Consider the following 26,968-nt stretch of genomic DNA (forward strand, 5'->3'; position numbering starts at 1 on the left):
TATGTTACAGAGGGGTGATTTTATATCAGTGGCTTAACAACTACTTTTCAGTTTTATCTATCTATCTATTACTTAGAGAGAGAAGATTATGCAGGTTATTTAACTTGCACTAAGCTATAACCATTAAACTATTACAGTTTTACCTGATATTCTTGCTATGGGAGAGTAGCTATTATAGTAGTCAGAACTCCACAACTTCAAAAACTATTTGCTTACCTGCTCTTGTACAGTAGGCTCAGTTAGACAGCTCATATGAGGATGGAAGGGGAAGCTAACATTGCATCATGGAAGTTAGCCATTTTTCCTTGTCTTTGCCTACTAATACTCAGATGTGACATGTTGAAAGAAAAGGGGGCTACAGACATTAGATAAAATATAAATGTCTTGGTGTATGTTGTATGTGGCAATGTTAGATATAAAAAGGACTTGATAAGCTCTTTATTGTTACTAATGCATGAGAAACGGATTATAAGTAATCTATTCACCATACCTACCTTGCACTCTCCATTAACACAGATATCATAGGAGTCTGGTCTGCACGGTGTTCCATCGATCACAGCTGCCGCTCTCTCTGTGTAGAAGTTAAAGCCTTCTGCTAAGCAGTTGAGTGAACAGGCCTTCACCCCACCTACAATTAAACATATTGATTATTCAGGATATATCCTTACCCAATCTACATATTTCTCTCTAATTCAAGCAAGTAAATCAAGATTGCTGACCTCACCTTGAGAAAGCATTGAACCCAAGCACAGCCATACAACTAGCATTTTCAGAAGGAAGTCAGAAAAGGCACCTCCTGATTTTCTTTCAGTACAGGTTTCCTGAACAGCTGGATAAAATGCATGGCTCCCAACTGTCCCTGATTTCGAGGGACTGTCCATCATTTTGAACAAAGTCCCTCTGTCCCTCATTCCTCCCCATTTGCACGGTTTATCTATATAAAAGTGTTTTACTGTGCTAAACCTTTCATCAATTTCTAAATTGTTGCATTTGCAAATTTTAAAAAGCCAGTATAAAGGAATAGTAGTGGTAAATAAAAGCACTTGAGGGTTTAACCAATATTTTTTTTTCTATAATTCTACTTTAAAGGAGGCGTGGCAAGGGTGTGTCCTATTCCTACATAATTTTGCTAATAGGTGTCCTTCATTACCATCTCAGAAAGTTGGGAGGTATGAAAATGTTAGTACACCACAGCCACTTTATAGATGTAAAATGACCTTACTGGCCATAACGCATTCTGCTTTGAAAAGCACAGGAAAGTACCCCTCAGTGAATGAGCTCTAAATATCTTCTTCACTCAGCATTTTCAAGTAGGGTACATTTTGTAAATGGCTGCACTGCACTACCTTTTCTATAATGGTTTTTAGGCCAGCTGTATGAACAGTGTTCTATTCTTTTGCTATGTTTGGATGTGTATAAATTAATTATAAAATAAATGATGTGCTCTTATAGCCAAAATGAAACATGTAAAAAACATGTGTTAAATGATAAATTCAGTTAATGTGATAAGTATCCAGTGAAAAACCATAAAGTCTAATCAAAGTCCATCCAGCGTGTCCTTTATACTTAAATAAATTGTGTATATACAGATAAATGTCTCTAAAAAATCCAGTGTTTCTTCACCCAAATCTCAATATATGCTCCGGCAATCCATGCATAGTGGACTAATAAAAATAGTAAACTATTGTTTTTATTGCGGTCTCTGTCGCCATGTCCCCATTGGGAATATTCTCCTGATGACTGGTGGCCATTGTCACTGAAAATAAAAAGTGAGGGCAGATAGAAATTATTAAGGTTGTCCCCAGAACAAGGGATCATCTAAAAGGGACACCTATTCTAGGAGTACTAATAAGGTGGGGAATTTCCTTTAAGCCTCTTACACACGATTGGATTGTTGGCCAACAAAACCGTGGACTTTTGTCCGAAGGGCATTGGCCCAAACTTGTCTTACACAAGGCCACACAATTGTTGGCCAACAATTACAAACGTAGTGACGTATTACATTGTTTTTCAGCTCTTTTTAACGCCACCCATTGGGCACCTTCTGCTAATTTCATGTCAGTAGAAGATTGGTCATTGTTGATTCGCACTTTTCATTTTGCACTTTTCATTTTGCGCTATTCAGTTAGTTTCTGAATGGCCGTTCGTCAACTTGCCATGTTGCGGAAGTGGAGGAGATAACATGTTATTTATTATTGGCCTTGGAGTTCTTGCTTTGACATTATTTTTTTGGTTGAATAATGATTTAATTTGGTATATTTTCTATATTTTTGGATGCATAGAAAGTTGTATCTTTGATCTTAAAAACTACGGAAATGATGGTGTTGTGGTAACTTGCCCAAATAATAAAAAAAAGCATAATAATATTATTCTTGATATCACTAAAAAAAAAGCCTTTGAAAATTTGTTTGCAAAAACTCCATCAGAATCACGAGCAAAGCAGCTTCACTATTATGCCATTAAAGAAGAAGAGAATTGTGCGCTGCATTTTGAGATTTCATAATTTGCCACGTCACAAATGTTAATTCTCCATTATGAACGCTAGTTTACAAGATGACTTCTGGCTCGTCCTTGCGTCCGAGCATACACTGATTTGTACTTTGGACTTTTGTCCGACAGACTTGTGTACACACATTTGGAATATCTGACAACACACATTTGTCCGCGGAAAATTTATAAACCTGCCATGCAACATTTGTCTACCGAAAGTTGGCCAACAATTGTCTGATGGAGCATACACAAATGGTCGGATTTTCCGCCAACAGCCTGTCATCACACATTTCCCCTCGGAAAATCCAATCGTGTGTATGAGGCTTTACTTTGGGAGAGTTTCTTTAAATTCCGATTGCATCTCTGGGACAAGAAGTGAAGGGAAATTTACCCATTTTTACAGAAAGCAAAAAAAAAAACACCTGATAGGGGGTTTAGCTCTTACGACACTATCGAAAACTATAACAAAAAGTTATACATACACTTTAGAATAATTAGCTGAGTTGTTTATAGAAATAAAGGACCTGAACTCCATTTAACAAAGGCAGCTTATATTGTTGAGCCAATATCAAGACTTGAGACTTAAGCAGCTGTCTTTGTGACGGAGAATATTGTAGCAATTGTTGTTTGTCAGAATGTTGCGCCATATTTGTTAGTGACAGAGAAGCCTAGGCATTCCAGGTCCAGATGTGGTTTATGCTGACAAAAACTCGATCTGGATTTTGCTGATAAGCATACTGTTCTATTGTAAGCCAAATATTTACAACACAAAACGTAAGGCGTGTTAAAATATAAAGTCAGTTATTAGTACATTCTGATTTTTGTTTATCAGTGTGTTGGGTTTTGTACACTTGTCTTGTATAGACAAGGTTCCCTGCACTCCTGATCTCTGGAAGAATTTAGCTGCATCTGGTGTAGATAAGCTTTGTTCCCGGCCTCATTTTCCCTTTGCACCTCTGCACTCTCCCTTCAGGAATGCGCTGAGCTGAGCATTTCAGCTAAATCTTCCACTTTAGAAATTGTATGCAGAATCTCCCAAGGGAAAAATTCCCCAACAAGCCAGTGAGGGGAGGAGGTGGGGTGAACAGAACACAGACTGGATGATCCGTGAAAGGGGGGGCTGACACATGGGTGTAAAATAAACACAGCACACATTTTACATGGAAGAACAGATAGGCAGGTGCAGAATATGGTATACATCAAGGTCAAATTATACTTTGTTGCGTAAACGCTGTAGGCTGTCTTCCATCACTGCAGCTGGATGAGATTGGGTAAAATAGGTTACTTGAGTCCATGGACGTGAGTGTACAGGACAAGACATTAGGGGCAAAGTCTGCAAGGCACATTTAGCTGACATGATGCATTTTTTTTGGTCTGGTAGTTTCAATAGTACATACAAAATAGAAACACTCCACAGAGGCTAATATTTTTTAAATGATCTGTTCATTATTGTAACTTGTTGTAGAATAAAAAACACCATTGAGGTGATATCACATAAAATGACGTGTAGCCTTGGTGTTGCAGCTAATAATAAACAATCCGTCAAATCACCCTATGGCCAGACTTTATACATCACGTCCAGAAAAAAATGAACAGTCTATTGCGAGCTTTGTTTTTGTTGTTTTATTGGGGGGTACAACTTGAATAGGAATATGGGATGCCCATAGGATAAGTTATTGCCATCATATTTAAGGATTTTAGTACACTTTGAATAAAAGTAGAGCCAGAAGATATAATGTGCATATTTAGGTATAAATCTCCTCCTGCATCTCTCTGCAGGCTCAATCTCTGCAGACTATTCCATCTAATGCCGTGTACACACGACCGGACTTTCCGGCAGACTAGGTCCAACGGTCTTCCTGACAGACTTTTGGTGGAGTTCTGATGGACTTCCCGAACAAACAAACTTGGACACACACAATCACACCAAAGTCCGACAGATTTGACCGTGATGAAATACGATCGCACTAGAATAAGGAAGTTCATAACCAATAGCCAACTACTGCCCTAGCGTCGGTTTTTGTCCATCGGACTAGCATACAGACACACATTTTTTTCGACCGGACTCGAGTCCGTCGAAAAGATTTGACACATGTTCTAAATCTAAAGCCTGTCTGATTTTTTCGACTGCAAAGGTCCGATGAAGCCCACACACGGTCCAATTGTCTGACGGATCCGTTCCGTCGGACCTTTGCTGTCGAAAAGTCTGCCCGTGTGTACACGGCATTAGAGTTCCTCGCCATCTGACCGTGTGGCGGCTGAGACATCACTAATAACCATGTAAAACCATGTTCTTAGATCTCTTTCACCTCCTGCAACAGCATAGTGCTGTTGCAGTTTAATTTGTCCCTTTCTTTGATCTAAAATACCTGGTTGATCCTGCCTATCGCTGTGTCCGCCTGTGTGTGTGGACCATGGTAATCATGGCTGCTGGTTCATGATACCATGGTCAGTTTACGTGCCTCCATCATCCTGCTGTGTACACAGTCTCTTCTCTCTCCCCCTCCCTTCCTGCCTGTCATTTCCTAGTCTGTGTGTGCACAGAGCACAGATCTTCTCCCCACTCCTCCTGCCTCTATTCCAATGTAATTCATAACACAATTGCTTGTATCCTCTGATAAAACACATTATCTCTTTTCATCATGTTTTTGTCATGACTGTTATTATCTTCCCTTTAGACAAGTTTATTCACTCTCTAAAACTCCTGAAGAAATGGATTCCTCTGCGAAACATGTCAAGAGAAAAGATTTGGATACATGTTATGTGATAGGTCATAAGTATCAGCCTTTTGCCTTCACTGCACTATTGCCCAGCCAATAGAGAGCACTTTCTGTGCCTTGTTATGGAACAACTCCTTGCTTTTATATGTGTTTTATCTTTTATAGATTCATCTATGTATTTTCCTTGTATGAACTTGTACAGTACCATTACTGCCTCCCAAAAAATATTGTCTTCATACTTGTATCCTCTGTTTTAGCGAGATATTCAGTACATTATGTCAGTTTCTTTTTAATTATAATTCTAAATCCTTTTTGCACAGCTCCTCTGTGCAGTCACATGACCTCCATCTGTTGGCTGACATTATTGGGGAATCTCAGCCCCTCCCGCTTTGGTTCTTATATTGAGGAAGGAGAGCAGAGGGAGATAACATGAAGGAGAGCACAGAGAAGCTGTAAAAAAGGATATTTAAAGAGGAACAACAGGGGGGGAGGGTCCAGAGGTAGAGACAGCACATATTCCAGAGTGTAGTATTGGGGGCATTAGTGATAGGTTGACCAAAGCACATAAACCCAAGGTAAGTATAATAGTAAGTCCTAGTTGCAATCTTGGGAACACCCAATAAGAGGATAATATGCGACCGGTCTAAACTACATGGCATGTTCACCAATGCCAGGAGTATGGCGGACAAGATGGGTGAACTAGAGATACTGTTGTATGAGGAGGATTTGGATTTTGCAGAAATTTCAGAGACTTGGTTCAACAGCTCTCATGATTGGCTGGCAACAATTCAAGGGTATACCCCTTATTGCAACGATAGAGAGGGTAAAAAGGGGGAGGGGTTTGCCTATATATCAAGAACAATGTACAAGTGAATATGAGAGATGGCATCACTAACGGAGCTAGGGAGGAGGTGGAATCCTTATAGGTAGAACTCAATAGGGATGAAGCTAAGAGGAAAATACTGGGAGTATGCTATAGGCCCCCAAAGCTGAGGGAGGAAGGGGAGACAGCTCTCCTATCACAAATTGGATTAGCAGCAAGGATGGGAAGTGTTATCATAATGGGGGATTTGTATTATCCAGACATAGACTGGGCAGAGGGAACCATGCATCCCATTGGGTAATACATTTAAAAGCGTGACCAAAAGTCCTGGATGGCTTAACTACAATGTTAAAATGCATATAAAAGCAAAGAAGAAGGCCTTAAAAAAATACTAGGTTGAGGGATCATCCTTTATAAAGAATGCAACAAGAAAGTAAGGGTGCAATAAGGGCGGCTAAGATAAAACATGAAAGACACATACTAGAGGAGAGCAAAAAATAATCCCAAGAAATTCTTCAAGTATGTAAACAGTAAAAAAGGGAGGACAGACCATAATGGCCCCATAATGAGGAAGGACATCTGGTTACAAAGGATGGGGAAATTGTCACGGTACTACTTACAGTGAGCACACAGACGAGCAGGTAACACGGGATTCCCCAGGGCGTGGATTCTAAGGGCCAGCCGGTATTCCGCCAGGGACCCCCTCATGAGAGTTTGGGCTTAGCTGCGTGCTGGCCCCAGTTCACAACCCCCGGGTTCACCCTGCTCGCTAGGGAAGTACCAGAAGACACAGTTAGACAAGGATGGATGAAGCAAAGGAGAGCCGGATAGTGAGCCAAGGTCAGGGCGGGCTGCAGATAACGTAATCAGAACAAGCCGGGTCTGTACACAAGAGATCAGTTCACAAGAAGCCAGGTAAAACAGGTTACACAAAGGGAGCTCCGAAACAAATGTTGCTCAAGCAACCAGTAGCTGTTTTGAAAGGTATTTAAATAGAGAAGCACATGAGGGGCTGGACAGGAAGTAGCAGGAAGGAATCATATGTTAGGCAAAATGTGAGGGCCGGCCACACCCATAGCTGCAGTGTACACAAAGCTGAACACCAGCTAGTGGAACAACAGGTGCCAGCCGACCTACAGCAGTAAAGGTGAGACACAGGTCAGCTCTGCAGCTGATCTGTGACAGAGATGGTGAAGGTATTGAATTTATTCTTCTCCTGTCTTCACGAGGGAATCGGGGGGGCTTCAGTAACCAAAACTGCAGTGTTTATTCTCATGACACATCAGAGGAAGCAGCTCCATGGTTAAGAGAGGACAGAATTAAAATTAGACTTGGGAAACTTAACATTAATTAATCACCGTGACCAGATGGCTTGCACCCGAAAATAGGGAACTCAGTCAAGTAATTGCCAGACCATTGTTCCTCATTTTTACTGACAGTCTACTGACTGGACTGGTACCAGCTGATTGGAGAAAAGAGAATGTAGCACCAATATTTAAAAAGGGCCCAAAATACATCTCTGGGAATTACAGACCAGTTAGCCTAACATCAATAGTATGTAAATTCTTGGAGGGGGTGATAAGGGACATATACAAGATTTTAGCAATGAGAACGGTATCATTAGCAGTAATCAGCATGGATTCATGAAGAATCTTTCTTGCCAAACCAATCTTTTAACCTTCTATGAGGAAGTGAGCTGCCATCTAGTTAAAGGAAGGCCCGTAGAAGTGGTGTATCTGGATTTTGCAAAAGCATTTGACACAGTTCCCCATAAAAGTTTACTATACAAATTAAGGTCCATTGGCATGGGCCATAGGTTCAGTACATGGATTGAAAACTGGCTACAAGGGGCGAGTTCAGAGGGTGGTGATAAATGAGGAGTACTGGGAATAGTTAAGGGTAGGTAGTGGGGTCCCACAGGGTTCTGTGCTGGGACCAATCCTTTTTAATTTGTTCATAAACGACCTGGAGGATGGGGTAAACAGTTCAATCTCTGTATTTGTGGACGATACTAAGCTAATCAGGGCAATAACTTCTCCGCAGGATGTGGAAACCTAGAAAAAAGATCTGAATAAATTAATGGGACGTGTAACTAATGGCAATTTTAATGTAGAAAAATGTAAAATAATGCATTTGGGTGGCAAAAATATGAATACAATCTATATCACTGTGGGGAGAACCTCTGGGGGGAATCTAGGATGGCAAAGGAACCCGGGTCCTAGTAGATGATAGGCTCAGCAATGGCATGCAATGCCAAGCTGCTGCTAACAAAGCAAACAAAATATTGACATGCATTAAAAAGGGGTTTAATTCCAGAGATAAAACAATAATTCTCCCGCTCTACAAGACTCTGGTCCGTCCGCACCAGGAGTATGCTGTCCAGTTCTGGGCACCATTCCTCAGGAAGGATTTACTGGAAATGGAGCGAGTACAAAGAAGGGCAACAAAGCTATGTGAACAAAACAACTACAACATACAGGGATATACAATGTAATACTGACATATAATCACACACATAGGTTGGACTTGATGGACTTGTGTCTTTTTTCAACCCCACCTACTATGTAACTATGTATGCAGTCTGCTTACATAATTTGTAATAAAAACATCTTTGCCATTCTGAAGCTTCCCTCCAACCACTTTGCATATTATTTTATATATACTGTGACTCTGTACTTGCCAAATATGCTGCATAAATCTCCCTCCACTGAGGCTGGCTGCATCCATTATAACTGTGGGCAGCTGAATCTGCTGCCTGTTGCACTTCCTGGATTTACACAGACACACAGAGGCACACTTCCAGCTCTGCGGCCCTGCAGCTCTGATTTCCCCTCCTATGACTCATCCCCCTCCCTTCCTGGCAAACTTTCATGAGAGTTACAGAGAGAGCTGTGCATGATCTCATGAGCCTAGGCTTATTACCAGACAAGAAACAGGAAGTGGGCTGTATTGTATTAGGTATTTATGGGCAGAAAAAAAATGTTTTACTATCCAAAGTTAAAACAACAAGGTCAGAAGATTTATCAGATGGAAAGATGTAAAAGTGACTGAAGGTCCGCTTTAAGTTTATAATTTAAAAGAAACACACTGTACTTTATATCTTGACCCAGTGTGTTGAAAAAGTATTCATACCCTTTGACATTTTCCACATTCTGTCATGTTACAACCAAAAACGTAAATATATTTTATTGGGATTTTATGTGATAGACCAACCCAAAGTGGCACATAATCATGAAGTGAAAGCAAAATGATAATTGGTTTTCAAATTTTTTTACAAATAAATATGTGAAAGGCGTGATGTACATTTGTATTCAGCCCCCCTGAGTCAATACTTTGTAGACCTTTTACTGCAATTACAGCTACAAGTCCTTTTGGGTATGACTCTACCAGCTTTGCACATCTAGAGAGTGAATTTTTTGCCCACTCTTCTTTGCAAAATAGCTCAAGCTCTGTCAGATTGGATGGAGAGCATCTGTGAAAAGCAATTTTCAAGTCTTTCCACTGATTCTCAATTGAGTTTAGGTCTGGACTTTGACTGGGTCATTCTAACACATGAATATACTTTTATCTAAACCATTCCATTGTAGCTCTGACTGTATATTTAGGGTTGTTGTCCTGCTGGAAGGTGAACCTCCGCCCCAGTCTCAAGTCTTTTGCAGACTCTTAACTGATTTTCTTCTAAGATTTCCCTGTATTTGGCTCCATCCATCTTCCAATCAACTCTGACCAGCTTCCATGTCCCTGCTGAAGAAAAGCATCCCCACAACATGATGCTGCTACCACCATGTTTTATGGCGAGGATGGTGTGTTCAGGGTGATGTGCAGTGTTAATTTTCCACCACACATAGCGTTTTGCTTTCAGGCCAAAAAGTTACATTTTGGTCTCATCTGACCAGAGCACCTTCTTCCACGTTTGCCGTGTCCCCCACACTTCTCACAAACTGCAAAAACTGGACTTCTTATGCCATTCTTTCGCAGTTTTCAGTGCAACTAAAGGCAAAACTTTTTTTTCATTCAACAATGGCTTTCTTCTTGCCACTCTTCCATAAAGACCAGATTTGTGGAGTACACTACTAATAGTTGTCCTGTGGACAGAGTCTTTTACCTGAGCTGTGGATCTCTGCAGTTCCTCCAGAGTTACCATGGGCCTCTTGGCTGCTTCTCTTATTAATGCTCTCCTTGTCCAATCTGTCAGTTTAGGTGGATGGCCATGTCTTGGTAGGTTTGCAGTTGTGCCATACTCTTTCCATTTTCGTATGATGGATTGAACAGTGCTCCATAAGATGTTCAAAATATGGAATATTTTTATAACCTAGCCCTGCTTTATACTTCTCCACAACTTTATCCCTGACCTGTCTGGCGTGTTCCTTGGCCTTCATGGTGCTGTTTGTTCACTAAGGTTCTCTAACAAACCTCTGAGGGCTTCACAGAACAGCTGTATTTATACTGAGATTAAATTATACACAGGTGGACTCTATTTGCTAATTAGGTGACCTCTGAAGGCAGATGGTTCCACTAGATTTTAGTTATGGGTATCAGAGTAAAGGGGGCTGAATACAAATGTACACCACACTTTTCACATATTTATTTATAAAAAAAATAGAAAAACATTTATAATTTTCCTTCCACTTCACAATTATGTGCCACTTTGTGTTGGCCTATCACATAAAGTCCCAATAAAATACATTTACGTTTTTGGTTGTACCATAACAAAATGTGGAAAATGGGGTATGAATACTTTTTCAAGGCACTGTAAAACAGAGAGGATACAAGTAATTGTACTATGCGACTTTACAACCTCTTTAAGTATCCCATCCAGGTTTGGTCATCAGTCTTCAGAAAGGATGCCCTTGAACTGGAGAAAGTCCAGGAAAGAGCAATGGGACTAGAGGACCTCTTTTATGAGGGATGCAAACATCCAACTTACTCTCCCTAGAGTAGAGGAACTTACGAGGAGGTATGATCACAATATCAACATTTTTAAAGGGTCACTGTGTCATTGGTAGAAAACTACCGGTATTTAATCTAAGGTCTCTAAAGAATAAACTGCGTAAGAGGTTGTTTACTGTAAGAGTGGTAACTCCCTTCAACAGTTGGTGGTGTCAGGGAAGAGTGTATGTGAATTAAAAAAAAATGTGTTTCATAGCAAACACAATATACAGGGATACTGAAAATGGTAGTGAAACACACACACACACACACACACACACACACACACACACACACACACTGAACTGGATGGTCCAGTGTCTTTGCTAAACCATACCAACTATGTAACTATGTTTAAGAGGTTGTCCAGAGAAGTGTACATCTTAGATTTTTTAGAAAATGGTCACTCCTAATGAGCCAGGTACATAGGTAAGCCTGGTTCATTTTTCACACAGCCTATTTGGGGACATAAACAGTGGAAAATGTCCGTTTGGACCGCGTTGTCGGATAATCCGACCATGTGTGGGCTACATCGGACTGTTTCCATGGGAATATCCGACCGACAAACTTTTAGAGCTGGGCTATAAAATTTTCCGACAACATGATCCGATCGGACTTTGTCCAATCGTTTGTAGAGAATTACATTCGGACAAAGTGCCACGCATGCTCAGATCAAATTCCTAGACCAAAGCTATTGGCTACTAGCCTGAACGTAGTCCCGTCGTAACGAAATAACGTTATCACGTTACGAACGATCGGATTTTCCAACAACTTTGTGTATGCAACACCAGTTTTGGACAAAATCCGTCTGACAAAATCCAACGGATTTTGTTGTCGGAATGTCCGACCGTGTGTACAAGGGCTAAGGCAACAAATGATCAGACCTTTGTTTAGAATGTTTTTGTTATAATAAGTAAATTCAGTGGCTGTCCAAAGTCCTCCCCAGTGCAGCCTAAGAGGAAATATATGGGCTGCCAGGTTATCTTTATTTAGCTCTGCCTCAGCAGTTTTATTAATAGAATATGGGACTTTGGTAATTACGGTAATCTTTTAGATCCCTGTTGTCAAACTTGTGGGTCACTGGTTCAATGTATTTAAATACTGGGCTTAGGCCATCACCTGATGGACATCCGTGGACAGATTGCAGTGGGTGACTGGAATGCTCTCTGTGTTCCAGTACCTGGCATTGAAAGAACACCTGTAGTATAGCCAGGCAGCGTGATCTCCACTCAAAAGTACAGGTATAGTCCCAGCCAAATGAAGTGAGCGAGAGGAAGAGTGAGAGCAGCACTGGAATGTGTAATCGGGTAAGTAACTATTGACACCAATGTACGGGAATTACATAGGGTGGGGGGCCGGTATCCGGGGGCCCCCTTATTAAAGGGGGCTCCCGGATTCCGATAAGCCCCCCGCCCGCAGACCCCGACAACCAACGGCCAGGGTTGTCGGGAAGAGGCCCTTGTCCTCATCAACATGGGGACAAGGTGCTTTGGGGTGGGGGGCTCTCTCGCCCCCCTTTCCTGGCCGGCCGGGTAGCGTGCTCGGACTAGGGTCTGTTGTGGACTTGGGGGGAACCCCCACGCCGATTTTTTTCGGCATTGGGGTTCCCCTTTAAGTCCATACCAGGCGGCGGGGTCAGCGACGTCTCCTTCGCGGGCCCCGCCTACCTGGAGACGCGCTCGAAATGAGCGGACTTTCCTCCGCATGTGTGGGCGAGTCCGTTCATTTCAAAAGTAGGGCGGATAGTATGGCGGACTTAGTCCGCCGTATTAGTCCGCTCAAAAAGTGCCGTGTGTGGGCAAGTCCGTTCATTCGAAAGTATGACGGACTGTCCGTCGGATTGTCTGACGGACTAAGTTGGCCAGACAGTCCGCCACGTGTGTACGCGGCTTTAGACTTATCAGAAGATCTGGGCAAAGTTTGCTGAGCTTGCCATATGAAATATCTGGAACCCGTTATCGCCAAAGCTGCCTCAAATTCTTCAACTCCTTCAGTTAGGCTTAGGTGTAAATACTTTGAAAGTCCACATCTCAGCTCTATCGGCAATGACAGGAGTCAAATGGGCCCTCAATCCTCTGATCATTCAGTTCATAAATGCATGCTTAAAGTTAAGGCCACTTAGGAAGCCAATACCTTTCCCAAGTGGGATCTAGCAGTGGACCCTGTAGCTCTTGCAAAAGCTCCTTTCCATCCTTCAGAGTCAGCGTCTATGTGGGACTTAACCTTAAAAGCTTCTCAGAGTGGTGCTTCATTGCAAAAGTAGCTACATCTTTTCACTTCAATCAAGAAGTAATACTCCCATCCTTGCTTAACCAGTCAGGGGTCCCCCCATCCACTGGCTGTAGTCCTCACTTCTAAAAGTCTGTCTCATTCAGAAAGGCAGACAACCTTTTTGTGATAACGCATAGTCTCAGAAAAGGGCAAGCTGCATTGGTTTGTACTTTAGCTTTCTAGCTTGTTAAAACCAGAAAAAAGATTTACTCATTACAGAGGCTTGGTGGCTACCTCCTGGGGAGCGCATTGTGGCATTTCTCTGGAGACTGATCTGTAAGGAGGTGAGTTGGTTCCCCCGAAACACCTTCATTTTTCACTACAAAATAGATCTGGTCTTTGTGTTGTATCCTCCCAGCTAGTGAGTTATTTCCCAGTGTATGCTGCCATGACACACCAAGAAAATGCAAAATTGTATACTCACCTGTCTGTATTTTTCCTTTCCTGGGCATCTTCATGACAGCATACAGGATCTAAGGTGATAGTTACGGAGAATGCTGCAGGCTGGTTCCTTCGGAGCTTTATAGTTTATTGGTCCTAGCAGGTTGAGGGGCAGACCCACAACCCAGTGTATGCTGCCCTGAACATGCACTAGGAAAGCAAAATTATGGAAAGGTATACAAGTGTACAATACAGGTATAAGAGTATACAATTTTCTGTTTTCCTCCAGACGTAAAAAGTGCCCTCTTGTCATCTGTAATTACCTGAAAGTTCACTAAATGTACCACCTATGTAATTATACATGGTAATCATATCCCCTATATTGTCTTTTCTCAAGAGAGAATACATTCAGTTCAGGTAATCTTACTTCATAGCTGAGCTCCTCTATGCCTCTTATCAGTTTGGTTGCCCTTCCCTGTACTTTCTCCAGTTCTTTGCTTTTTTGTGAACTGGTGCCCAAAACTGAACTGCATATTTCAGATGAGATCCTACTAAGGGTATTTACGGGGGCAAAACAATGTCTCTCTCTCTCTCTCTTTCTGGAGTCTATACCTCTTTAAATACAAGGAGGTATTTTTCTAGTTTTAGAAACTGCAACCTGGCATTGCATGCTATTATTAGGTTTATGATCTATCATAACACCAAGATCCTTCTCCACTATTGGTTCCCTCCAGTTTAGATATATAAGATTAGCATTACAGTACATATATAAATATATCTACATTTTCTATAAACCATACATGTGTAAATTCACACTGAGCCTTGTGTATAGAAAGGTGCTTTAGAGGCCCTGTTCTCCATAAACGAGTCATTTTATTCTTACTGTGTTTAAAAAAATCAATCAGCATTTGCTTTTTTTTCAGAGTTCCTGAAAATGTTAGTATTTTTTCACTCACTCTGTTACTTATAGCAACCAATTGGTATTTGGGTATCTTTATTTCACTGTGTTTCCCATAGTAATCAAATCACATTTTCCTTTCAAAGTGGCACAGAGCACTTTTCATTTTCCTTCTCTCACTGTTGCCTATAGAAACCAATCAGTATTTTTCCGTCTCTCGCTGTAAATAACATAGTAACCAATAAGCATTTTCCTTTAAAAGTGACACAAACCACATTGTTTTTTATGTTAGCTATTATATGAATTTATGAATTTATGAATTTATATGAATTATATGAATTATATGAAGTTCACTGCAAGTTGAGTATTATTATTTTTTAGGTATCTTTAACTTTTATTGCACAAGCACTAAATGGCACTTCTCCATTTCCCATCAGACTAACTTGAACTGATTTTATATTTTCCTGAAGACTCTTTGTGAGGCACATAATATTCTGTACCATCCGCAAAGTAATTAATACTTCAGCAATGTCAAGACAAAGAACTCTTTATAAAGGATGACATCACTTACAAACTCCCCATTGACCAGTTATAGAGGAAAGAGTTTCAGACCACTAAAGCAGGGACAGTTAAGTACAAAGATATACTGTATTTTAACAAACAATGAGTACTTTTTGCTGGATTGTATTAGCTACACTTACAAATATTAATTTAACCTTTTAAAATCTTAGAAGCCATGCCCATAAAATTGCACATATCCATATTTGTTTCCCAGAGTTTAAACAGAAAATACACTCCCTTAACATAATACAAGCATCAAACAGATCACTGCCTTGCCTTCTTCTACGTAAGGCTTGTGGTTTTGTCATTGAGGACCTAGCAAAGATACCATGCTACTACTAAGAGATACCTGCCTCCTTTGTAGCTTTTCCATGAATAGTATTTGCCTCGAAATGCCACATTGTCAAATTCTGCACACTGCATTTCCCGGAAGTCCTGTGACCCAGGCGGGCACTCCTGGAAAATAAAATTCTATTTAGTTACGTATTGAGACAATTTGAATGTTATGTTGTGGGGTGAACTCAAGAAACTATGTATGCAAGACCATAAGTTGAGGGTCCCTGTCACTTAGAACCTGAAATCAGGGCTAAGCAAATGTTATTCAAATACAAAACAAAAAAGGCATGTGAATTCTTATTTGTCCTTTGTGTATATCTGTGCAGTAATGCAGCTTGAATCAACTTTTTTTTTTTGCCTGTGCAGAAGTAAAAATAGGCCAGTGCTGCTCTCTCTCCTTGTGGCTGGTCAGGCAGTCTGCTGGCTGTGTGCAGGTCAGTGATAATGTAGCTCCTATTTTAAAAAGGCACTTGGTGAACATAAAGTGGAATTTATATCTTTTTTTTTGTATTATTTTTATTTTGTTTTATACAATGCATATTATAACAAGCCACACAACGTGGGCTGCAACTGGCCACAAACTTGCCCGTACACTACAGAAAAACAATACAACATAAACGTTATCACCTAAACTTCTGATACATCCCCCCCCCCAACTTTGCCTAGACAGGTACACAAACGTTCCTACTTCCAGCCGGAGGCAGTCTACCATGACAGAAGGATACAATTCCGCATGTCCCCCTTGTTCTATCAAATATCATAATAACTTCTAGTCCTTCAAAACAATCGCCCATCCATGTTACCATATCTACAAAGGATCTTGGGTGGTTAATCTGATACCCCCCCCCAAACCTTCTCAAATGTGTTAAGAGCCCCTCTGCTCAAGTATGTAGCTTTGTAAAAGGGTCCTGCCTTGTTGACCAATGTTTTCCAAGACTCCAAGGTCGATGACACAGAGCTCTTCCATAAAAGGATAATGCGCTTTTTAGTGTAGAACAGTAACAGGGTAAGAAGGATCCGTATGGTCCTGGTAGTGGCCAAGGGTTCCACTAAGTGTTGAAGACATACTTCTATGAACATTGGGATAGAAATTGAAGTGACCGACCTTATACAGGAGGCAATGGCTTGCCAATAAGATTTAATTAGTGGGCATTCCCAGAAAATATGCATGAAGTTAGCTAAGGGTGCAGCGAATCAGGGTGAGGTAGGTTCTGTGTAGGAATTTGTAATGAATCAATCTATCTCTGCTACATACTAGATACTGGAACGGATTTTGGCCCAAACTTGTCTTGCATACACACAGTCGCACAAAGTTGTTGGAAAATCCGATCGTTCCGAACACAGTGACGTACAACACGTATGACAGGACTATAAACGGGCCAGTAGCCAATAGCTTTCGTCTCGTAATTTATTGTGAGCATGCGTGGCACTTTATCTGTCGGAATTGTCTACACACGATTGGAATTTAAACGATCGGATTTTGTTGTCGGAAAATTTAAGATCCAGCTCCCAAACTTTGTGTGTCGGAAATTCCAACGTAAAATGTCTGATGGAGCCCACACACAATCAGATTTTCCAACAACATGATCCGATCGCACATTTTCCATCGGAAAATCCGACCATGTGTACAGGGCATAAGTCTTTATATAGGCAGGAATAGTTTTTGCAGTGATTCACTGCGTGTTAGTAGCTCTAGGTCACTGAGCTCAAGGTCAAGGGGCTCCCTGCCAAAAAGCATCCCACCGTTGAATATACCTGAAAAAGTGCGAGTTTGGCAGATCATATTTTAGTTTTAATTCATCAAATGACAATAAAGTACCGTTTGATACAATGTGGAGCAAGCTTTTGATACCATATTTGGTCCATACCACTGGATCTAGGTAACCAAAAAAGTGTCCTAAATTGGGGTTCCTCGACAGTGAGATATTAGGGTAAAGTCTGGTTGAGCTAGGCGATCATCCTCCCTGGGCAGTGACCCATGCCTTCATCACAGAGCGCATGGAGGATGTCAGTGGATGTCAGTGGATATGGAGCTTTTAGACCCCTGTATACCAAATGAGACAGCGCCTCATAGGAGCCCACACAGGCTGCTTCCAGGGATACAAAGGCATCATCCGGAGGAGCAGTCAGCAAGCGGTGGGCCACCATCAACTCTCCAGCAAGTAGGTATTTGTGGAAATTAGGAACCGTGAGGCCCCCTTCTCCCCATGGCTGTTGTAGTATTGCTAATTTGAGATGGGGATTCCTCCCTGCCACAAAAAGGAGGAAATCGTGGCATCAGTTAATTTAAAGATGGACTTGGGGATCCAAACCGGGGAATTCCAAAGGTTGTACAATAAAAGGGGTAGAATTTTCATTTTTATCAAGTTTATCTTTCGATGAGAGACAAAGGGAGGCTTTCCCAGGCATGAAACTTCTTAGCTATTATAACAAGCAGCGGGGAAATATAAAGATTGATGATGTCAGACACAGAGTTAGTGATCTGGAGCCCTAAGTACTTGATTCGGGAGACCCATTGTAGGGAGATGTTGGGGTCAGCTTGTTTGGGGATAGGATGGGAGCGCAAGGGGAGTATTTTGGATTTAGACCAGTTAACCTTGAGCCCCGAGACCAGTGTGAATCTGCCTAAGAGTGCCAACGCAGCCTGTAAGGAAGGTCTGGTGTCACTGACAAACAGAACCAAGTCATCTGCATAAAGTGCTGTGGTTTCAGTTAGGGTGCCTACCTTAATGCCCTGAATCTGAGGGGAGAAGTGCAGTGCAATCGCCAAGGGCTCCATTATTAGTGCAAATAGACCAAGAGAAAGGGGGCACCCCTGTCTGGTGCCCCTGGACACTGAAAAAGTCTTAGACACTCCCTATTAAAACAGAGGGCCACTACCGGGTGCTCATACAGCAGTGAAATCCATTTGAGGAATATAGGGCCAAACCCCATGCATTGCAGTATATGAGTCATATAGCGGAATTTATATCTTTAATACTGAGGTAAGTATTTCAATAAAAAAAATTTTTGCCCAGAGTTCAGTATTAAAGGAGAAGTATGGCAGAGAAATATGGCCAAAACTCTTTTAGCCATACTTCTCCTGTGGCTCACAAGAGTGCACTTATTTCTGAACTTCTTTGACACAGATTTAGTTGACAGTGGCTAAAGTCTGAGGTCGGCTGACATAACAGAGCTGGTCTAAGAGAACTGAGCGGTTAGCGATCTTTGATCGCTTAGTTCCCGGTGTAGAGCCAGCAGGGGACAAGTGCAGCATCAGATCAATACTGCAGCCATCTAGGTGAATATGTAAGTTTGTTATTTTACATTCCCACATTTCTCTTTTAAGAACAGCCCCATTCTAAACCACTGTCACCAGAGCAATCCTGGACTGCTTAGTGTTTGCTCTTTTTCTTAAATCTGTCAAGTCTTTTACCATTTGGTCATAAATCATATTTCTTAATTGTTCTTTAAAGGACATAGTGCAAATGGACACAACAAAATAATCTGTTATGCCCCATACACACGATCGGAAATTCCGCCAGGAAAAGTCCAATGTGAGCTTTTGGTCGGAAATTCTGACTGTGTGTATGCTCCATCGAACTTTTTCTGGCGGAATTTCCGGCAGAAAAAGATTGAGAGCAGGTTCTCAATTTTTCGGTTGGAAAGAGTTCCGATTGGAAATTTCGATCGTCTGTACCAATTCGGACGCGCAAAATTCCTACGCATGCTCGGAAACAATTCGACGCATGCTCTGAAGCATTGAACTTCATTTTCTCAGCTCATCGTAGTATTGTACGTCACCTTGACGGTTGAAAGTTTAGAGAATATTTGTGTGACCGTGTGTATGCAAGCCAAGCTTGAGCAAAATTACGTCTGAAAAACCATCCAAGTTTTTTCAGAAGGAAAATCCGCTCGTGTGTGCGGGGCATTAGTCAGCATAAACCCTCCCCCTCCCATCTCACTTCAGTTTATTGCCTGTGTACTAAGGGTTTTTTCGCTGACACTTCTCTCAAGTGGTACAAAACTGACAGGTGGACTTCCTCAGTCATTGTCTGGACTCACCTCTTCACACAGAGGTGTTTCAAGAGTTATGTTACTGGTGTTAAATTCCAGATGCTGACTTTCTGGCTTCCAGATTCAACAAAAAACTTACCAAATTTGTCTTCAGGTCCAAAGATCCTATAGCCTAGAATGACTTTGTGGGATCAGTTTAAACTGATCTAGTTAGTAGGGCAGTGGACGGTGTAAGTAGGGCAGTAGACGGTGTCAGTAGGGCAGTGGATGGTGTCAGTAGGGAAGTGGACAGTGTCAGTAGGGGAGTGGATGGTGTCAGTAGGGCAGTCGACAGTGTCAGTAGGGCAGTCGACAGTAGGGGAGTTGACATTGTCAGTAGAGCAGTGGATGGTGTCAGTAGAGCAGTGGACAGTATCATTAGAGCAGTTGACAGTGTCAGTAGAGCAGTGGACAATGTCAGTAGAGCAGTGGACATTGTCAGCAGGGGAATGAACAGTGTGTGGACAGTATCAATAGAGCAGTGGACAGTGTCAGTAAGGCTGTGGATGGTATCAGTAAGGCAGAGGACAGTGTCAGTAGGGAAGTGGATAGCGTCAGTAAGGGAGTGGACAGTGTCAGTAGGGCAGTGGACAGTGTCAGTGGAGCAATGGACGGTGTCAGTAGGGCAGTGGACGGTGTAAGTAGGGCAGTGGACAGTGTCAATAGGGCAGTGGACAATGTCAGTAGGGCAGTGGACGGTGTAAGTAGGGAAGTGGACGGTGTCAGTAGGGGAGTGGGCAGTGTCAGTAAGGGAGTGGACAGTGTCAGTAAGAGAGTGGACAGTGTCAGTAGGGCAGTGGACAATGTCAGTGGAGCAGAGGATGGTGTCAGTAGGGTAGTGGACGGTGTAAGTAGGGCAGTGGACGGTGTCAGTAGGGCAGTGGACGGTGCAAGTAGGGAAGTGGATGGTGTCAGTAGGGCAGTCGACAGTGTCAGTAGGGCATTGTCAGTAGGGGAGTTGACAGTGTCAGTAGAGCAGTGGACAGTGTCAGTAGAGCAGTGGACAGTATCATTAGAGCAGTTGACAGTGTCAGTAGAGCAGTGGACAGTGTCAGCAGAGGAATGAACAGTGTGTGGACAGTATCAATAGAGCAGTGGACAGTGTCAGTAAGGCTATGGATGGTATCAGTAGGGCAGAGGACAGTGTCAGTAGGGCAAAGGACAGTGTCAGTAGGGCAAAGGATGATGTCAGTAGGGCAGTGGACAGTGTCAGTAGGACAGTGAACAGTGGCAGTAGGGCAGTAGATGGTGCTTGGACGGTGTTAGTAGGGCAGAAGGCAGTGTCAGTAGGGCAGTGGATGGTGTGTGGGCAGTGTCAGTAGGGCAGTGGACGGTGTGTGGACAGGGGGAGTTCTTTTTTAACCAATTTTTTTTGTTTACAATTTTATTTTTTGATAATTTTTTTCATTTTTTTAGCAGCGCTGTTGGGGGGCCTCTGGTGGAATATCAGGGGTCTAAACAGACCCCTGATGCCTCACTTTTGAAACAGAGAAAGTGATTGAAGACACAGACCTCAATCTCCATCTCTGCATCCTCAGCTATACAGAATGAATGAACAAGAAGAGCTCTGCGCTGTCACTGGTTGGGTGACAGAGGGGCGGGTCTGGGTAGGTCCTGCCCATACCCGACATCACACTCTCGATTTGACAAGTGAAGTCTATCTTCCTGACTGCACAGTGCACATCCAGACAGATTGTTCACCAATCCCTGGCTGGGCTGGATGATCACACTGCTGCAGGTCCTACTGAGCCAGAACCCCTCACATAATCAACAAAATTATGCGGGACAATGCCCCTGCAGGGCAGGACAGCGGGATAGAGGTGTGAATGCGGGAAAGTCCCAAAAATCCAGGACTGTTGGGCGGTATGTTTCTAATAGCCCAGACTTTTTGTCCCAAGGACCAGTTTACCATCCTGTTTCAAAACTGCTAACTTTGCCAGCATGGTTGTTGAAGCCCAGGTCCTGCTCCCATAGTTCCCCCTGTGTTTCCAACCTGGTTCTGTCAGCCATTCAAGTGCCAGCTTTTGCACCTCTCAACGATATTCCTCAGCTCATGTTAACCCACAAGTTAACCTTCCTCCTGGCCTCTTTGCTGCTAGTTTCTAGGTTGGTAGCCTTGCCTTGCAAAGAACCCTTTTCTTGTACTACACAGAGACAAGTTTGTCTTTGGGCCTAGTGCCTCCCTTTCCTTTTGGTGTTTTCATGCCTTCACCTTAACCAGGACATGTACTTCCATATCTCTGTCCTGTGTTGATACATGCCAAGGAGATTTTCCTCAATTGTTTTGATGTGGTACAAGCTGTCTGAGTTTATTTCTCAGCTACTTATTCCTATAGGCGGGCTTACTTTTTTCATCATTCCTAAAGGTCCTGCAGGTGATAGCCTGCCTCTCATTACACAATTTCTAGGTGGCTCAAGCAGCATGTTCTTCCAGCCTTTAGGCTTAAGGATAGGGCTCCTTCGTTTCCTGTCAGGCCCACTCTACAAGGTATTTGAGTGCCTCTTGTTCTTTCAGGCACAGGGCATCTGTTTTCAAGATTGCATGGTTGGTATTCAGTTTGCACATTCTTTAAGTGCTACCAAGTAGTTCAGTCAACTGCTGATGCAAACGTTGGACAGAAGGTCTTTCAGGCAGCTCCATAAACTGAAACTAGCTCCCTGTTTGACTATGTTGTATTGTGGGCTTGCTTGTGCTTTGTTTGCTGTGTTGCCCACCCCTAAGTTGGAATGCTTATGTAAGTCTTTTGACCTGTGTTATTTAAAGAACCGTTTTAGAAAACAGGAATTTTGACTTACCGTAAATTAAAATCCTTTTCTTTGAGTTCATTAAAGTGGAATTAAACTCTCCTATTGTTTTCATCTTTCCATCTTTGCCTCTGTTTAATCTTCAACTGCTATGGTGCTGCACATGTGATCAGTTATGACACCAGTCATTGGATGGTTTGATAGTTTGGCTGAGAGCACAGCCAATGTGCAGTTAGCATTCCCGGCATGCCTTTTTTTTTACCTGTTTAAATCCATGGGTTTACTTCCACTTTAAAAGACACAGGTCTCTTATCTGTTTCATGACCACTCCTGCTATTGCTTTTGCAAGGCACTGAAGCATGATGGTAGTCAGAGGGATTACACTAACAATGTTGTTGTTGTTAGTTTCGAAATCTGTAGGAGTTAAATACATTTCAGAATTCCTTCTGTCCTCTGTCCCTAATGAACTCCAAGAAAAAGATTTAATGATATGTCAAAAATCCTGTCTAAACTGACTTTTTTTTTTTTTTTTCATTTTAGATCTACATGCAGGAAAAACTGAACTTGAATCCCCTTTAGTCTGCTTTAATTATTTTGCTTTTAGGCATTGCTGCAGGGTCAATGCAGGGCCAATGATGTCAGGAGGATGCTGCCTGGAACAAGGAGTTTTGAGGAGCAAAGTGTGAAGATCCTTTGCTCAATCCTTCCACATGTTTAATGGATGTGTGGGATGCTTTGGGAAAACACTAGGCGTGCGAAGGAGCTCATCAGAGGTCTATTTTGGCAGTGCTGCTGAGAAGTGGGGTTCCATGCCTCTCTATTATCATAGAGAGGAAAGAGGGAAGGAATTGAATGTAATCCTAGCCTCAGAACCCATACCATGCTGTTAGCGAGTTTGCTCATAATTTTGCAGAGTGTCAGTGTACTAAAATAGTTTTTTACCCCATGTACCAAAATTATTAAAGGCATATACACACATTTAGATTGAGTGACGTTTGTTTAACATGTACACTAAATACCTATGTACACCCACTAATGCTGGACAGAGAATAAAATTACAAGTGGTATTAAACCCAAAAGCAACCATATATTATGTTGCAGCTTAGCAATTTTTAGATGTGATGGCTGCATTGCTTTTTTTTTTTTTTTTTTTACATATTTGCATAGTTAGTCAGGTTGAAAAAAGACGCAAGTCCATCTAGTTCAACCAAAAAAAGAAAAATAAAGAAAAAAAATCATACAATCCCATATACACAATCCTTCACCCACAGTTGATCCAGAGAAAGGCGAAAAACCCCAGCCGAGCATGCTCCGATTTGCTACTGCAGGGGAAAAAAATCCTTCCGGATCAACTTTACCTATAAATATTAGTACCCAGTTATATTATGTACATTTAGAAAGAATCCAGGCCTTTTTTATCTAGTTGCTGACCGTTGGCTGTCAAATGACGGCCAGGCGGCGCAGCTATTGTGGCGGGAGGCCGTCATATGACGGCCTCCCGTTTAAACAGGGAATGCGCGCGATCGTGCGGAGACACCGCTCGCCACCGAAGGGGGTGAACAGCCATTGGTTATGATGGATGAAGTCATGGGCGATCACAGATGGTCACACCACGACTGTGCACGGCGCATGCACGCGATCGTGAGCACGCTGCGCATGCACGTCGGTGGCGGCGTGTTCCCCGTGAACACTGCTCGTCACCGACGCTGGTAAACAGCCATTGGCCAGCTGTTTACTGTTTAAATCACTAAAATGTAAACAAACCGCGGTAACGAGATGTTACCGGGTTCTCCTCCTCACACACCGATCGTGTGTGAGGAGGAGATTGTGGTAACATCTCGTTACCACCTACAGTACACATCAAGCACACTGATTGCCCCCACCCCCAATAAAGAGGACCTGTCACCACCCCTCATAGTACCTGTCAATCACAGTCCATCAGAGTACCTGTCACAGTCCATCAGAGTATTTGAGTGCCTGTCACAGCCCATCAGAGTACCTGTCCCAGCCCATCTGAGTACCCGAGTACCTGTCACAGTTCATCTGAGTACCCGAGTACCTGTCCCAGCCCATCAGAGTACCCGAGTACCTGTCCCAGCCCATCAGCGTACCCGAGTACCTGTCACGGCACCTCAGAGTACCCGAGTACCTGTCACGGCCCATCAGAGTACCAGAGTACCTGTCACGGCCCATCAGAGTACCCGAGTACCTGTCACGGTCCATCAGAGTACCCGAGTACATGTCACGGTCCATCAGGGTACCCGAGTACCTGTCACAGTCCATCAGGGTACCCGAGTACCTGTCACAGTCCATTAGAGTACCGAGTACCTGTCACAGTCCCTCAGGGTACCCGAGTACCTGTCACAGTCCATCATGGTACCCGAGTATCTGTCACGGTCCATCAGAGTACCCGAGTACCTGTTACAGCCCATCAAAGTACCCGAGTACCTGTCACGGTTCATCCGAGTACCTGTCACGGTTCATCCGAGTACCCGAGTACCTGTCACAGACCATCTGAGTACCCGAGTACCTGTCACAGCCCATCTGAGTACCCGAGTACCTGTCACAGCCCATCTGAGTACCCAAATACCTGTCCCAGTCCATCTGAGTACCCGAGTACCTGTCCCAGTCCATCTGAGTACCCGAGTACCTGTCCCAGTCCATCTGAGTACCTGAGTACCTGACACAGTTCATCTGAGTACCTGTCACAGTCCATATGAGTACCTGTCATCGCCCTTCAGAGTTCCCAAATACCAGTCACCAGGCCATCAGAGTACCTGAGTACCTGTCACCAGGCCATCAGAGTACCTGAGTACCTGTCACCAGGCCATCAGAGTACCCGAGTACCTGTCACCAGCCCATCAGAGTACCCGAGTACCTATTTGCAGCCCATGTCTCATAGAATATATGTTGGGGTGTTTGTTTTCCAAAATGGGGTCATTTTGTGGGTAATTTCACTGTCCTGGTGGTCCAGGACCTTCAAAAGTGTGATAGGTAGGAATGAAATGAGATGTGTCATTTATGCTCCTAGAACGCCTGAACGTACTACTTCAATGTTCGGCCTCTCTATGTGGCCAGGCTGTGTAAAAGTCCTACACATGTGGTATCGCCATACTCCGGAAGAGTAGCAAAATGTATTTTGGGGTGTAATTTTTGCTATATACATGCTATGTGTTAGAAATATCTTATAAATTGACAATTTTGTGTAAAAAAAAAATGCGTTTTAATTTTTTCCCACATATTCCAAAAACTTCTGGAAAAAAATGAACCATTCAAAAGACTCATTATGCCTCATAGATTATACCTTGGGGTGTTTGCTTGCCAAAATGGGGTCATTTTATGGGAAATTCCATTGTCCTGGTACTCCAGGGCCTTCAAAAGTGTAATAGGTGGTTGAGAAATGAGATGCGTCATTTTTGCTCGTCTGAAGGTACTACATCAATGTTGGTGCTCTGTATGTGGCCAGGCTGTGTAAAAGTCTCACACATGTGGTATCGCCGTACTCAGGAAGAGTAGCAGAATGTATTTTGGGGTGTAATTTGTTGTATGCATATGCTGTGTGTGAGAAATAACCTGATAATATGACAATTTTGTTAAAAAAAAAAATAATAAAAAAAAATCTTCATTTTGCAAAGAATAGTGGGAACAAATGACAACTTAAAAAAACTCACCATGCTACTTACTTAATACCTTGGAATGTCTACTTTGTAAAAAGGGGTCATTTGGGGGGTATTTGTACTTTTCTGACTTGTTAGTGTCTCAAGAAATGAGATACACCTGATGTACTGAAGGCCTGATCAGATGTGATCAATTTTCAGTGATTGGCACCATAGTTTGTAGACTCTATAACTTTCACAAAGACCAAATAATATACACTAATGTGGGTTATTTTTACCAAAGATAGGTAGCAGTATAAATTTTGGCCAAAAATTACTAATTAGCAAAAATTTATGACAGAAACAAAGAAAAAGGCATTTTTTTCACAAAATTTACATATTATTTTATTTATAGCACAAAAAATAAAAAACCCACTAGTGATTAAATACCACTAAAAGAAATCTCTATTTGTGTGGAAAAAAGGACGCAAGTTTCATATGGATACAGTGTTGGATGACTGAGTAATTGTCATTCAAACTGTGAGAGCGCTGAAAGCTGAAAATTGGTCTGGCCAGGGAGGGGGTGTAAGTGCACTGTATTGAGGTGGTTAAACAATGTACTGAGCTGGTCAGGACCACCTCTGCAGGGAGTCTATTCCACATTTTCACAGCTCTCACTGTGAAGAAACCTTTCCATATTTGGAGATGAAATCTTTTTTATTCTTACATAGTTACATAGTTAGTCAGGTTGAAAAAAGACGCAAGTTCATCCAGTTCAACCACAAAAAAAAAGATGTAAAGAGTGCCCCCTTGTCCTCTGTGATGACCTTAAAGTGAATAACTCAACACCAAGTTCACTATTTGGACCCCTTATATATTTCTACATGTTGATCATATTCCCCCTTAGGCTGGATTCACACCTATGCATTTTTAGTGCTTTTTGCATTTTGCAGTTTTGCACTACAGAATGTGTTCCATAGGAATCCATGTTAAATGGACAGTAGTGCAAATCTGCAAAATGCAAAAAGCACTAAAAATGCATAGGTGTGAATCTGGCCTTAATCTCCTTTTATCAAGAGAGATTCAATTCAGCTCCTCTAATCTTTCCTTTTTTTTTCAGGCTTTCTTTCTTTTATTGTCACCTGGTGATCTAGCCAGTAAAGCCGGCCGGCCATACACGGAT

At 42.4% G+C, this 26,968-nt stretch overlaps 1 protein-coding gene across 3 annotated transcripts in view; it reads right to left on the reverse strand.

Moving 5' to 3' along the window:
• The window catches only part of ADAMTS10 (ADAM metallopeptidase with thrombospondin type 1 motif 10), a 233,228-nt gene that overhangs the window by 58,793 nt on the left and 147,467 nt on the right, over positions 1-26,968 (reverse strand). For all 3 annotated transcript variants that reach the window (XM_077476314.1, XM_077476315.1, XM_077476313.1), the window contains 2 exons: positions 15,427-15,529; positions 495-628 (listed from right to left, as the gene is read on the reverse strand). In XM_077476314.1, coding sequence (XP_077332440.1) covers positions 495-628; positions 15,427-15,529 — 237 coding nt within the window. The remainder of the gene's footprint in view (positions 1-494; positions 629-15,426; positions 15,530-26,968) is intronic.

The sequence above is a fragment of the Lithobates pipiens genome, unplaced genomic scaffold (genome assembly GCF_037356315.1).
Source record: "Lithobates pipiens isolate NorthernLeopardFrog02 unplaced genomic scaffold, aLitPip1_a1.2 Scaffold_13, whole genome shotgun sequence".
In the NCBI taxonomy this organism is placed as follows: domain Eukaryota; kingdom Metazoa; phylum Chordata; class Amphibia; order Anura; family Ranidae; genus Lithobates; species Lithobates pipiens.